Source organism: Ursus maritimus, unplaced genomic scaffold, assembly GCF_017311325.1.
Source record: "Ursus maritimus isolate PB19 unplaced genomic scaffold, ASM1731132v1 scaffold_9, whole genome shotgun sequence".
In the NCBI taxonomy this organism is placed as follows: domain Eukaryota; kingdom Metazoa; phylum Chordata; class Mammalia; order Carnivora; family Ursidae; genus Ursus; species Ursus maritimus.
Window position 1 is genome coordinate 6,957,879 of NW_024427107.1, and position 12,796 is coordinate 6,970,674.

The 12,796-nt window shown below is 39.1% G+C and overlaps 1 protein-coding gene across 1 annotated transcript in view; it reads right to left on the minus strand.

The window, feature by feature from the left end:
* The window catches only part of LYPLA1 (lysophospholipase 1), a 35,435-nt gene extending 33,787 nt beyond the window's left edge, over window positions 1-1,648 (minus strand). The window contains exons 1-2 of the mRNA XM_040625898.1: window positions 1,477-1,648; window positions 553-584 (exon numbers count right to left, since the gene is read on the minus strand). Coding sequence (XP_040481832.1) covers window positions 553-584; window positions 1,477-1,545 — 101 coding nt within the window. The 5' untranslated portion in view covers window positions 1,546-1,648. The remainder of the gene's footprint in view (window positions 1-552; window positions 585-1,476) is intronic.
* Window positions 1,649-12,796: the final 11,148 nt, after the last annotated feature.

Sequence of the window (12,796 nt, forward strand, 5' to 3'; positions counted from 1 at the left end):
AAATGACTCGATAGAGAAAAAGCCTAAAGGAAAGATAAATCATATATCTAAAGTTAGCACAACAAAATTTGTTTGATCAGACTCCAAATAAATCTCTGAGTGGCTTCCCCTGACTTCAACTGATTTTTTCTTTTAAGGGAACATCTAAACACTCAATCAAAATGCTTTATACGTCACATTGCTATTACTTCCTATCAAAATCAACTACTTCTCAACCTGCCCTGAAATTTTAACTCCTGTATAGAGAGCTCTCAATTGCACACTGTCTCTACAAACATTCCACCCATCTCTGGCATCTAATACCCACAGCAACTCAAGGAGGAGTTTGCAATTTTAATATGTTCCAGAAACGTGAGTTAAAAAATGAGAAATTTAAGATGATGAGAGAAAAATTCTGGAAGTTTTCAAAAATGAAAAGGTTGTATTTTATTCCTGGACTATAAGTAGGACTACCAATATTCTTTAATCATTCCTAGGAGTTCTTAAATAAACCTTTCATGGTATAGAGTTGCGTAACCCCATTTCATTACTGTCACTAATAAGGGTACCTACCCTGTATCTCCCAATCCATGAAGGAAAATCACCTAAAAAAGAATAGGAAAAATTAATAAGCAATGCCTAAATAAACTCACACAATTGTTACACACTGAAGCTGTGGTTAAGGTGGATTCCAGAATTACAGAACACTGCCCTCAGCAAGTTAATTAATCTCTATAGACCTCTTAAATGACAAAAATCCTTAACTTCTCTCCTTGAGTTCCTAAGATAATTAATGCGACGTTTTAGCACCTAGAGGTCCCAGTTAGACATTCTTAAGTGCAAATGATCAACCACATTCTAGGAAAAAGAGTTTGTCTCTTCCGAATCTAACCACGAAAGTCTCGACAAATGCTGTAGAGTTTTTCCATTGCAAAAAGGAACGAGTGTAGGGGGGTTAAAAATAAGTTTGAGATCCTCATACACAAGTTTCTTTAAAAAACAGCACCTCTGATTTTGAGACACTATATCTTCCAACTTCTTTAATTTAGAACAAGAGTGCAAGGTAAGAAAATCATTCTCTCATCCACAAATGAGACAGAAACATGCTATAAAGACACCTCGTGTTAGGGCGCCTCTCCACTAATGCCAGCGCCTCCAAGCTGGGACCGGGGGTGGGGGTGGGGGTGGGGGTGGGAGAGGTCCGGGGGTCCCGCGGGCCGCACTAGCTCCGCAATGCGGAAGACCTGGACTCGGGGGCTGCTTGGGGGAGTGGGACGTGAATCCTCCACCCCGGCCGCAAGCACAGCGCTCTCTCTAGGCAACACGGGCCCGGGCCGAGCCGACCATCCCCGCCGCACCCCACTCCCTTCACACCCGGCAGGGCAGAGGGCCCCCACCCACAGGTCGCCTACCGGCCTGCGACAACAACCCCACGCCAGAGGCGGCAGTCCGCAGCGGGCCGAGCGGGCCCCTCCGAACCCTGGCCGCCTCACTCACCGCAGCGGTGGCTTTCCGGACGGCGGGCACGGTGGCGGGAAGCGGGGCAGACATGTTATTGCCGCACATACACCAGCTCCACTGACTGCGCGTTTCGGAAGGAAAACCGACAGCCGGCGCCCGGCCACGGCCCAAGGGCGTGCGAGCGCCGAGTACCGGCCCGCCCCTCCGGGCGCGCGCTCAGGCGCGTGCGCGCCAATGAGGCGCCGCGCCGCCCTGCGCCCGCGGTCCGAGGGTCCTGTCTCTATCCCTCGGCGTGTCACAATGCCTGGCTTCTCCTTCCGCCCAATTGGCTGCCAACGAGAGGCGACCGGAGCTGACCTTCTGGTGCCCCACGGCCCGGGCGTAGCCACCCCAGGGAAGGTTCTCAGGCCTAGGCCGGCAGCGTGGTCCCTGGAGCCTGGCTTTATCTTCCGCTCTTGGGGCCCCGTAGTGAAAAGAATTATCTCCAAAGCCAGTCGTATCCAGCCCCAGATACTCTGTTTCCTAAAGCCGGGGTATACTCGTTTGTAAGGGTCAGGAAGAAAGGCCGGTCGAGCTTTTGCCCTATTTCTATTCGGGGCTATACCAGTGTGTAGTTTGGCGGTAGATTTCCCTCCTTTAAACCTCAGCAGGAAAGGAAAACAGTTGCATCAAGGATCCACAAATTATGACTGAGAGATATTGACACTGTACTGATTTAAGCACGAGACTGGACGGCCCCTTTTCTGCACTGGGTGTGAGGGGGGTGGGGGCGCTCAAAGCACATCAAACATTTGGTAGGATCTGGGAGGGGTTAAGAGACTGAAACACTTAAAGGCAGAATGCCCTGACCTTCGGAAGTTCACAATTCAGTGGAGAAACTTAAAGGATGTGTACAATCGTTAGGGAGAAGTCTAAGATAGGGAAGGAAGTTGGTGAACAAAAGGCTTTAAAAAACCCACTCCACTTTAATTCACATGATAAACAGAATGCTGAAGGATTGGGAAATCTTATTCTTACTGTTTTTTATGACTCTTATCGTGGTTTTGAGTGCTGAGAATTCAGAAATGTTAAATTGATGCTCGTTTATTGAAAATGATAATGTGACTTTTCACGTTGGAGTACATGTGTTTATGTCAGGCTTTTAAGTATTTGGTTGTGATATAAATAGAGAAAAACTATCTGTGGCTCTTACTGTGAACATGTTTCCTAGTATGTGAATTTTTCTATGATATAATATGTAGAGTTCCAGGGGCCACCTATTGATTCTAACAATTAACTTCCAATAGTGGGGAGTAGGATCGCTCAGTTTGATGTATTTCAGTCACCCGCCCCTCTTTCCCTATCCTGCAAGGTTCTCCCAAGTCCTACATTGTCTTAGGAACTTCATGTTCTAGTTCATTGATCTCTCTTCTTCAGGTAAGGGAATGAAATAAATATAATTGAAAAAAGACAAAATTATCATTATTTTCAGATGACTGTGATGTAGAAAATGGTTGGGGTTTGTAGGCAATGGGCAAGACAGAATCTTGAGACAGATTTGGTGCAAAAAGGTAGTTTTATTAAAGCACCGGGACAGAACTGTAGGCAGAAAGAGCTGCACTGGGGTCATGAAGAGTATATACTTTAAAGTTGGAAGGGGTTTAGGAATAGCGTTAAGTCTCTAAGGAATTTTGGAAGCAAGGGTTCCAGGACCTTGAGAAGGCTAGCTATTGTTAGGAAAAGGTCATTTATTATTGTCTATTAAAACCCTAGTCATGAGACCCTTCAGATGTGTATCAGTGGGTCATATGCTTAGGAAGTGATTGCTAACACATATCTAGGGGTGTAGAGATAAAGGAAGTTTCCAAAAGAATTTTTATATGTTAAAGTAGATTTATAGGACCCTGGGGGTTGGGTAATGCTAAGCTAAAATTGGCTTTTGCCCTTAGCAAAAAATTTTAACATGGAGGCAGCTGAGCTCCTAGAGAAAAGTCACTCTACCCATTTCCAGGACTTGTCAATGGGCTATAGGCAGTAAGGAAATTTAATTTTTTCTTTGCCTTTGTTTCCCACATCAATTACACAAAAGGTAAATTTAATAAAAGCTATTTAAAAATAATAAGAAAATTAGGCAATATAGCTAATTATTAAAGCAATATATAAAAATAAATAGTTTTTCTAGCTATAAATAATAATTGGTTAGAATAAGTAATGGAAGAAAAAAATATTCACAATAGAAGTTTTAAAAAAATATATTCAGGCAAAACTTAGCAAGAATATATCAGACCTGTATCAGGAAAAGCATGAAGCCACCTGCATACAGAAAAGTCAAATAAGTGGATAGGAAGATGCACTATTCTAAGGTTATTAATTTGCTCAGAATTACTGTCAATACAGTGTACTCCCAATTAAAATCCCAATGATTTATACTGTAATAAAAATTATTGTTTAATAACCCAATCAGATTTTCTAATTTTATAAAATTGTTCTAAAATTCATAAACATGGGAGAATGGACATGCAGGAAAATCCAGGAATATTAAAAAAGAAATACAGGAATTGGAGGTACCAACCCTACCAAATGTATGACATCGAAGGGGATCAGAATATACCACCCCAAATTCTGCCATTTGGTTATATGGATTATTTTGTGTTAAGGCCACTGAGAATCAATAGAAGAAGAAAGAAGCCCTGAAGGAGTTTCCTTTATCTGATTAAGAACAGAAACTTTTTTTTTTAAGATATTATTTATTTATTTGAGAGAGAGAGAATGAGAGAGAGAGAGAGCATGAGAGAGGGGAGGGTCAGAGGGAAAAGCAGCCTCCTGGCTGAGCAGGGAGCCCGATGCAGGACTCGATCCTGGAATCCTGACCTGAGCTGAAGGCAGTCAGCCAACCAGCTGAGCCACCCACACACTCAGAACAGAAACTTCTAAGACATAATGACAGCTGAGGCACCTGGGTGGCTCAGTTAATTAAGTGTTTGACTCTTGGTTTCAGCTCAGGTCAGATCTCAGGATTGTGAGATCCAGCCCTGTGTTGGGCTCCCTGCTCAGCACACAGTCTGCTGCTTGAAATTCCCTCTCTCCCTCAGTCCCTCCCCCAGCTCACACTAACATGTGTATGCTCTCTCACTCTAAATAAATAAAATCTTTGCCCCCCCCCAAAATGAGGACTGCCATAAATCTCTTCTGGGGGAGTTTTATATCCACAAAGAAGACAGAAATTTGAACCAAAGTAGACTTTTACAAACAAACTTTGCAAAATAACATTTACCTTAGTTAGTTTCCCCCACAAGTTTACCTTCCCCCAATTTACTACACCTAGAAGCTCAAAACCCTTTGTCTTGTTATTTCTCCACAAATTTATTTCCCTTTCTTTCTTTTTTTTTAAGATTTTAATTATTTATTCGACAGAGATAGAGACAGACAGAGAGGGAACGCAAGCAGAGGGAGTGGGAGAGGAAGAAGCAGGCTCATAGTGGAGGAGCCTGATGTGGGGCTCAATCCCATAATGCCGGGATCACACCCTGAGCCGAAGGTAGACGCTTAACCGCTGTGCCACCCAGGTGCCCCTTTATTTCCCTTTCTTAAAATGGTACATAAACCTCCATGTCTGACCACCTCTTCAGAGTTTTTTCTTTTCCTTAAGTGATCTCTAAGACCAATGTGGGGCTTGATCTCAATCACCCCAAGATCAAGAGTTGCATGCTCCATTGACTGAGCCAGCCAGGTGCCCCAACTCTTTAGAGTTTTCTCATCATTTCTGTGAGCACTCCCCCCCCCGCATATACATATGAAATAAGCCTTCTTCTCCTGTTAATCCATCTTTTGTCAATTCAACTTAGAAGGCTTCAGTTACTCAATCTAGGAGAGTAGAGGAAAAGTTTTTTCCCCTCCCCATCAACATCATCTAGAAGTTACAGTAGTAAGTTACCAATATTAGAAAGTATGAGTGGGTTGGATCATTCACTGAATTCCCTTACTTGCTCAGATCTTTCTTTCTTTCTTTCTTTCTTTCTTTCTTTCTTTCTTTCTTTCTTTCTTTCTTTCTTTCTCTCTTAAGATTTTATTTATTTATTTGACAGAAAAAGAGAACACAAGCAGGGGGAGGGGGAGAGGGAAAAGCAAGTTCCTTGAGTAGGGAGCCCAATGTGGGGCTCGATCCAAGGACCCTGAGATCATGACCTGAGCCAAAGGCAGATGCTTAGCTGCTTAACCGACTGAGCCATCTAGGTGCCCGGCTCAGATTTATTTCTAGAACAGAATTAAAACTCCAAGAACAAACCAAACACACAGGGGAAATAGGTATTTGGTAAGGGTGACATTTCAAATCCGTAGAAAAATGACAGTTTTTCTGCAAATGATATCAGAATAACTGACTATATTTGAGAAAAAAATCAGATGGCTCCTCCATTACTCCTCTTATTCCTCCCACCAAATTGTAGGCAATATCCAGAAGAGGAAATCCAAATGATTAACACAAGGAAGTGCCCAACTTCTCTAATCAGTAAAGAAATGCAAATTAAAGTTTAATTTACTACTTTGGACCCATGATGTTGGAAAGAACAGAACATGGTTCAACTGCCTACACAGTTATGAAAATATAAACTTGAAAGTAACTGCAGAAAAATTTGGAAAGATTAGTGAAGTTGCAGATGTGTGTAATGTGAAAATTAGTAACATGAAACCTTACTAAAATGGAATGGGTAGGTTTTGGCAGGGGGAGCTCCACCCTACCACTCATAGTCAGTCGCAGACCCAATGGAAAGAGACAGATTCGACTTTACCCGAACTTCATCTTGCAGGTGGAGACTCCTCTACTATCCCAGCCTAAGGAAGAGCTGCTTCCTTTACCTTCCCCGCCCCCTCTACCCCCAACAGCTCAGATAACGAGAAGTCACCAGATATCAAATTCCCAATTTACTCCAATGGGCTTTCAGTTTATAGCAACCTTCCCAACTACTCTGTTTCTCCTTCAAAAACGGTACCTCTCCTTTGTTCCCCCAGACTTGCCAGTGGTTTTGCCATAGCTTATTTGTCTCAGATTATAATTCTCTTTTATTCCTGAATAAACCAATCTTTTGCTGGTAAAATAACCAGCAGTTTTTATTTTTAAGGTTCACAGTAGCTATGACCAACAACTCTACTCCAGGGCATACCCTGGAAATCCTCACATATATGTGCACAGAGAGATATATAGGAATATTAAAAGCATCGCTTCATAAAATGAAAACGCAGTAGTTACCCAAACACTCATTGACAGGAAAATGGATGAATTTACTATTATATTCATAAGATGAAATGTTATACAAAAGTGAAAATGTATGCATGATAGGTAAATATGGCAACATGAGCAGATTTCAAAAACCATGTTGAATTTTTAAAAAACAAACTACAAACAAAACAAATAAAACTTTACAATAAGCTTAAAAACACATTAATATACCACATATTGTTTCTTTCAGCAGTTTTATTGAGATCTAAAGTAATGTGTAATGAACTGCACATATATAAAGTGTACAGTTTGATGAGTTTTGTTTTATTATATACTCCTGAAACTATCACCACAATCAAAATTATGAACATACCCATCAACACCAAAGTTCTCGGGCTCAGGGATCCTGGGTGTCTCAGTTGGTTAAGTGTCTGCCTTCAGCTCAGTTTATGATCTCAGGGTCCTGGGCCCTTTGTCAGACTTCCCTGCTCATGAGTGAATCTCCTTCTCCCTCTTCCTCTGTACCTTCTCCTTCTCGTGCCCACTCTAAATAAATAGAATCTTAAAAAAAAACATTATTTAAAAAAAGTTCTCTTGGGCCAGTTTATAATCTATTCCTGTCTCTTCCCTCTGTGGCACATCCCCAGGAAACCTCTGATTATTTTGTCACAATTGATTCTAGCACTTCTTTCACTCAGCATCTCTATTTAGAGATCTATCCACATTGTTGCATCAATTGTTCATTTTTTAAATTGCTAAGTAGCATTCCATTACATACCATGATTTGTTTATCTGTACACTGGTTGATGGACATTTGTGTTGTTTCCAGTTTGGGGCTATTCCAAAAAAAGCTACTAACTTACCAATCTTGTACAAGTTTTCATTTGAACATCTGCTTACATTTCTCTAGGAATGGGACTGCTGAATCATGTGGAAGGTGAAGCCTTAACGTCTTTAAAAACTTGACAAAATATTTTCCAAAATAGTTATTTTACATATCTGATCAAATCTTTTGTTCATGTTTTAACTGGCTTGTCTCAATAGTATTGTGTTGTAAGAATTATGTATTTATTCTAGATACAAATACTTTGTCTGATACATGTTTTAAAAATACTTTCTCCCAATCTGTAACTGAACTTTTCATTCTTAAGTGTCTTTTAAAGAGTAAATTTTTAAATTTTCATGAAGTCAAATTTATCAATTTTTCTTTTATAGTGTATTTTATTTTATTTATGCTTGTATTGTATTTTATTTATGCTTTAAGAAATTTTTGCTTAACCCAAAATCACTAAGATTTTCTTCTATGTTTTCTTCTGAAGATCTATAATTTTAGCTCTTATGTTTAGGATATTTATTATGATCCATCTTGAACTAATATTGTCGTGTGGTATAAAATGATGATTGAGACTGTTTTTGCATATGGTTGATTGTCCATTATCATTCACTAAAAAGATTATAATTTCCTCTTTTAAGTCCCTTGATGTATTTGTCAAAAATTAGTTGTCCACTGGATATCTACATACAAAAGAATGAAGTTGGACAGCTATCTCACATCATGTACAAAAATTTACTCAAATGAATTAAAGCGTTGATATGTCTGAAATAGTCATTATTTCACTTTCATTCCTGAAATGTATATTTACTGTATATAGAATTTTAGGTGAGCAGGGTTTTTCTTTCAGCATTTTAAAGGTGGTGCCTCATTGTCTTCTGGTTCTCATTTATTCCAATGAGAAATCTGTTGTCATTCTTACCTTCATTTTTCTGTACGTCTTGTTTTTCTGGCTGCTTTTAAGTTTTTTCCTTATCACTGCTTTTAAGCAATATGATTATCAGGTACCTTGGTGGTGTTTTCTAGTTTATTCTGCTCAGGGCTTATTGTGCTTCTTGGACGTATGACTTAACCGTTTTAATTATATTTGGAAAAATTTCATCCATTAGTTTTTCAAAATTTCTTTTCCCATTTTCTCTCCTCCTTTCTGGGAATGCAATTATACCTAATATTAGGACACTTGTTGCTCTACAGCTCACTGATATATTTTTTTTCCTGTCTTGCCTCTGTTTCATTTTAGGTGATTTCTATTGAGGCTTTCAGTTTGTTAATCTTTTTCTACAGTGTATAACTTGTTGGTAATGTTATCCACGCCATTTTCTTCTCAGACATTATATTTTTCACCTCTAGACCTTTATTTACGGTTTTGTTTGTTGTCTTTTAGGTTAGCAAAGTTTTTAACTGTGGTGAAACACATAACATAAAATTTACCATCTTAACCATTTATAAGTGTACAGTTCAGTTGGGTTAAGTATATTTACATTGTTGGGCAATAGATTTTTTTAACATCTCCTGTATCTCCTTAAGATGCTCATCCTTCCTCCTTCTTGAACATACAAACTATATTTATTCTAACTGTTTAAACATTCTTGGCAACTATTTCTGTCATCTCTGTTATTTCTGGATCTCTTTATATTGATTGGTTTTAAAATTTCATTTCTTTCTTGCCTGACAATTTTTTTTTTTTTTACAAAATTTTTTTCTGGTAATTTTTTTTAAAAATGCAAAATATTATGGATTTATTTTTGTTATTTTGTTAGTTGTTGGAGTTTCTGCATTTTTTTACCTAAAATATTTTTAGTCTTTGTTTTGGAATGCAGTTAAGTCACTTGTTCAGTTGGTCTGTTTGAGGCTTGCTTTTTTGCTTTGCTAGGTGGGTCCACTACAGTATAGGAGTAATTCAGTCCCAACACTTAGTACCATTTTGAGAAAGTCCTTGCAGTAGGAGATTTGTATGTGTGTGTGTGTGTGTGTGTTTGTGTGCGCGCGCACACTAGTGATAACATTAAGTATTCCTAGCCCCATTGGGCTCTGGAAAGGTTCTGCTTGAATCTCACTCCTGGTCTTAAGTAGTTTCTTCAAACACGTGTATGACCAATACTCATTTGGAGCTCTCCCTATGCAGCTTTCTCTTCTCTCATACTTGATTCTATAAATGCTAGTAGGCTTTCCCTGTATGAACTCTGTGTCTTCACCTCTGGGAGACCTGGGGGCTCTATTTGGGTACTTTCTCCCTGCACGTAGCCTGGAAAGAATATAAGTTGGAGCAATAATATAGTTCAAATCTTTTGTTTCATTTTTCTCAGAGAAGTGCCTGTTGTCTAATATCTGAAAATCATTATGCCATATATTTTGTCTGGCTGCTTAGTTGTGTGTGGTGGGAGGATAAATCTTGTTCTTTTTAAAAATTATTATTCAGTTGTTTTTACCCCACCATTTCCAGAAGCCAAAATCACAAAATATTATATATTGATAATTGGTATATAGAGATATAGTAAAAGTACAAAGAAATACATAGGAAAGATAAATTCTAAACTCAAAGTAGTGACTATTTCTGGGGAAGCTGCAGAAAGAGGAATGTGTCTATATATAAAAAGAGACAACTATATATACTATTTTATTTCATAAGATGGGTGGTAGGCACATAGGTATTCAGCTTATTGTTATATTTAACATCAGTCTTGAAATATTTCACAATAGAAAGAGTTCAAACAAGACAAAGAGTTAAGGTCTTTTTTTTTTTAAGACAAAGAAACCATGAAAAAATGAGAAGAAACAACATTTGTGTCTTAATGGTATCTATGACCTTGGATGAACCTTTTGTTCTCTCTGAACCTTTTGTATGTGTAATATGCAAGAAATTGTCTTGAAATTAAACAGTCATAAAAAAATCAATGAGCCCATCTTGTGCCCATTTATTTGATTTTTGCTCTGAAATGTTGGTATGGAGAGTATACATATTTCCAGATTGTTCTTGACTTTTAAGAATAGTTTAGGCAGCTTGACTGACGCTGAGCAAACTGGAATCCTTGGTAGGGGGAATTAAGTAACATTCTATGGGCTCATTCTTACAGCTCTATGAAATAGTAGGAAACCATTTTCTCAGTCTTAGGACTGGATAGTAGCAAGACTTGGAAAGGCTTACCAAACCATCTTCTGTTTCTAGTCTACGGTTACCAGAGGGACCGGACCTAGCAATACCATGGCATTGTGTAGTTGTAGAAGAACTCTTGCTACTACCAAGCATCCATCTGTGCCTTTCCCTCTTTTTTATTTTCCTTTGTGAACATGAAGGACTATGGTAGTTGTTAACGTTTTCTCCAATATTTCTGAGGGTGCCTCGGTGGCTCAGTTGGTTGGGCGTCCAGCTCTTGATTTTGGTTCAGGTTGTGAACTCAGGGTCCGGGATTGAGTCTCGAGTTGGGGTCCACACTCAGCTCGGAGTCTGCTGGAGACTTTATTCTTTCCCTCTCCTTCTGCCCCTCCCCTGACTCGTGCTCTCTCTAAATAAATAAACAACAAATATTTCTGATTCTCTGTGTTCTAGGACATGGTAGGATTGCACTTCCAAGATTTTTGTTTTGGGTTAGGTCATGTGAGTAGTTCCAGTCAATACATTGCAGGTGGAAGAGACAAGTGTCACTTCCAGACTAGAGTTTTCCATTCCTGGTGTGAGACCCTCCAGAATCCTTTTTCCATTTGTCACAGCAAACTGCAAGTTTCAGGATGTGACTGTTATCTCATCCTGAGTCCTAGAATTACATAGGTAAGGAGCAGAGTTCCCAGCTGATCTTCAGTAAGATTATAATATAACCGAGAAATAAACCTTTGCTTAGAATATGTTAACAATTCTTTTGTGTCATTCAGTTCAAATGTCCCTTCAGAGAGGTGATCTTCAACCACCAGTCTTAAAAGACACCACAAATACCAGTTATTCCATAACACAATCCCCTGTTTAATTGTCTCCATGGTACTCCTCAGAATGGTTTTATTTATTTGTAGTTATTAATTGTATCCCCTCCCCAAAAAACCCCAGAAATGGTTTTATTTATTTGTAGTTATTAATTGTATCCCCTCCCAAAAAAACCCCAGAAAACTCCATAAGTTGCCTATTTCATTCACTGAATTATCCCCAGCACTTTGAGGATAGAGTGACAAGAAGGAATCAGATTAGCCTGATTCTCATAGGCCATGGTAAGACGTTTGTACTTTACTCAGGTGCAATATAAAACCACTGAAAAGTAATGACATTCTGATGACTTTTGGTGAATGGACTGGAACGGGGCAGCAGTGGTAAAAAGAGATCATCAATAGACCATAGCATTATTCCAGGCAAGATGATGGTGGGTTGAATCAGCATGGTGTTTGTGGGTCAAAGAGATTGGTGTTGTTAATGTGAAATACGGAAAGAGGCATTAAGAATGACTCTTAGGTTTTTGGCTTTAATAACTAGGGAAATGGAAGTGCCATTTTTGAGGTGGGGAATACAAGGGAAAAGAAGTTTGGTGGAGATTGTGGCAGAGCAGGAAATCTAGAATCCCCTTTTTTGACGATGTTAAGACATCTTAGTCAAGATATCAATTAAGCACCTGGATACATACAAGTTGAACTCAGATTTGAGATGCAGATATAAATCTGAGAATTTATAAACCATTTAAGATCACCTTGAGAGAACATCTGCATAGAAAAGATTAATTTCAACATTTAGAGGGCAGATAGTTTAGGAGGACCCAGTAAAAGTGAAAGAGATCAACCAGGACGGAAGAAGAAAACCAAAAACGTGGTCTATCCAGAAACCAAACAAAGAAAGTATTTCAAGGACAAAGTGGTCAACTGCCTTGAATGTCTCTAAGCACACATTTTTTTTTTTTTAAATTATTTGAGAGAGAAAACACAAGCAGGAAGAGGGAGCAGAAGAATCTTATGCAGACTCTGCCTGACGCGGGGTTGCATCCAGGGACGCTGAGATCATGACCCGAACCGATATCAATAGTTGGGTGCTTAAACAATGGCGCCACCCAGGTGCCACAGCACTCATTGAAGAGAATAGAGAATTTCAATTTTTTTCAGCTTTATTGAGGTATAATTAAGATACAAAATTGTACATATTTAATGTATACATTTTAATGAGTTTGAATATATGCTTACACCCATGATCCATCACCACAATCATGGTAATAAGAATATCCGTTACTAGAGTGCCTGGCTGACTCAGTCGGAGGAGCATGCGACTCTTGATGTTCGGATTATGAGATCGAGCCCCACGTTGGCTGTAGAGATTACTCAAATAAATAAATAAACTTAAAAAACAAAGTATCCATCACCTCCAA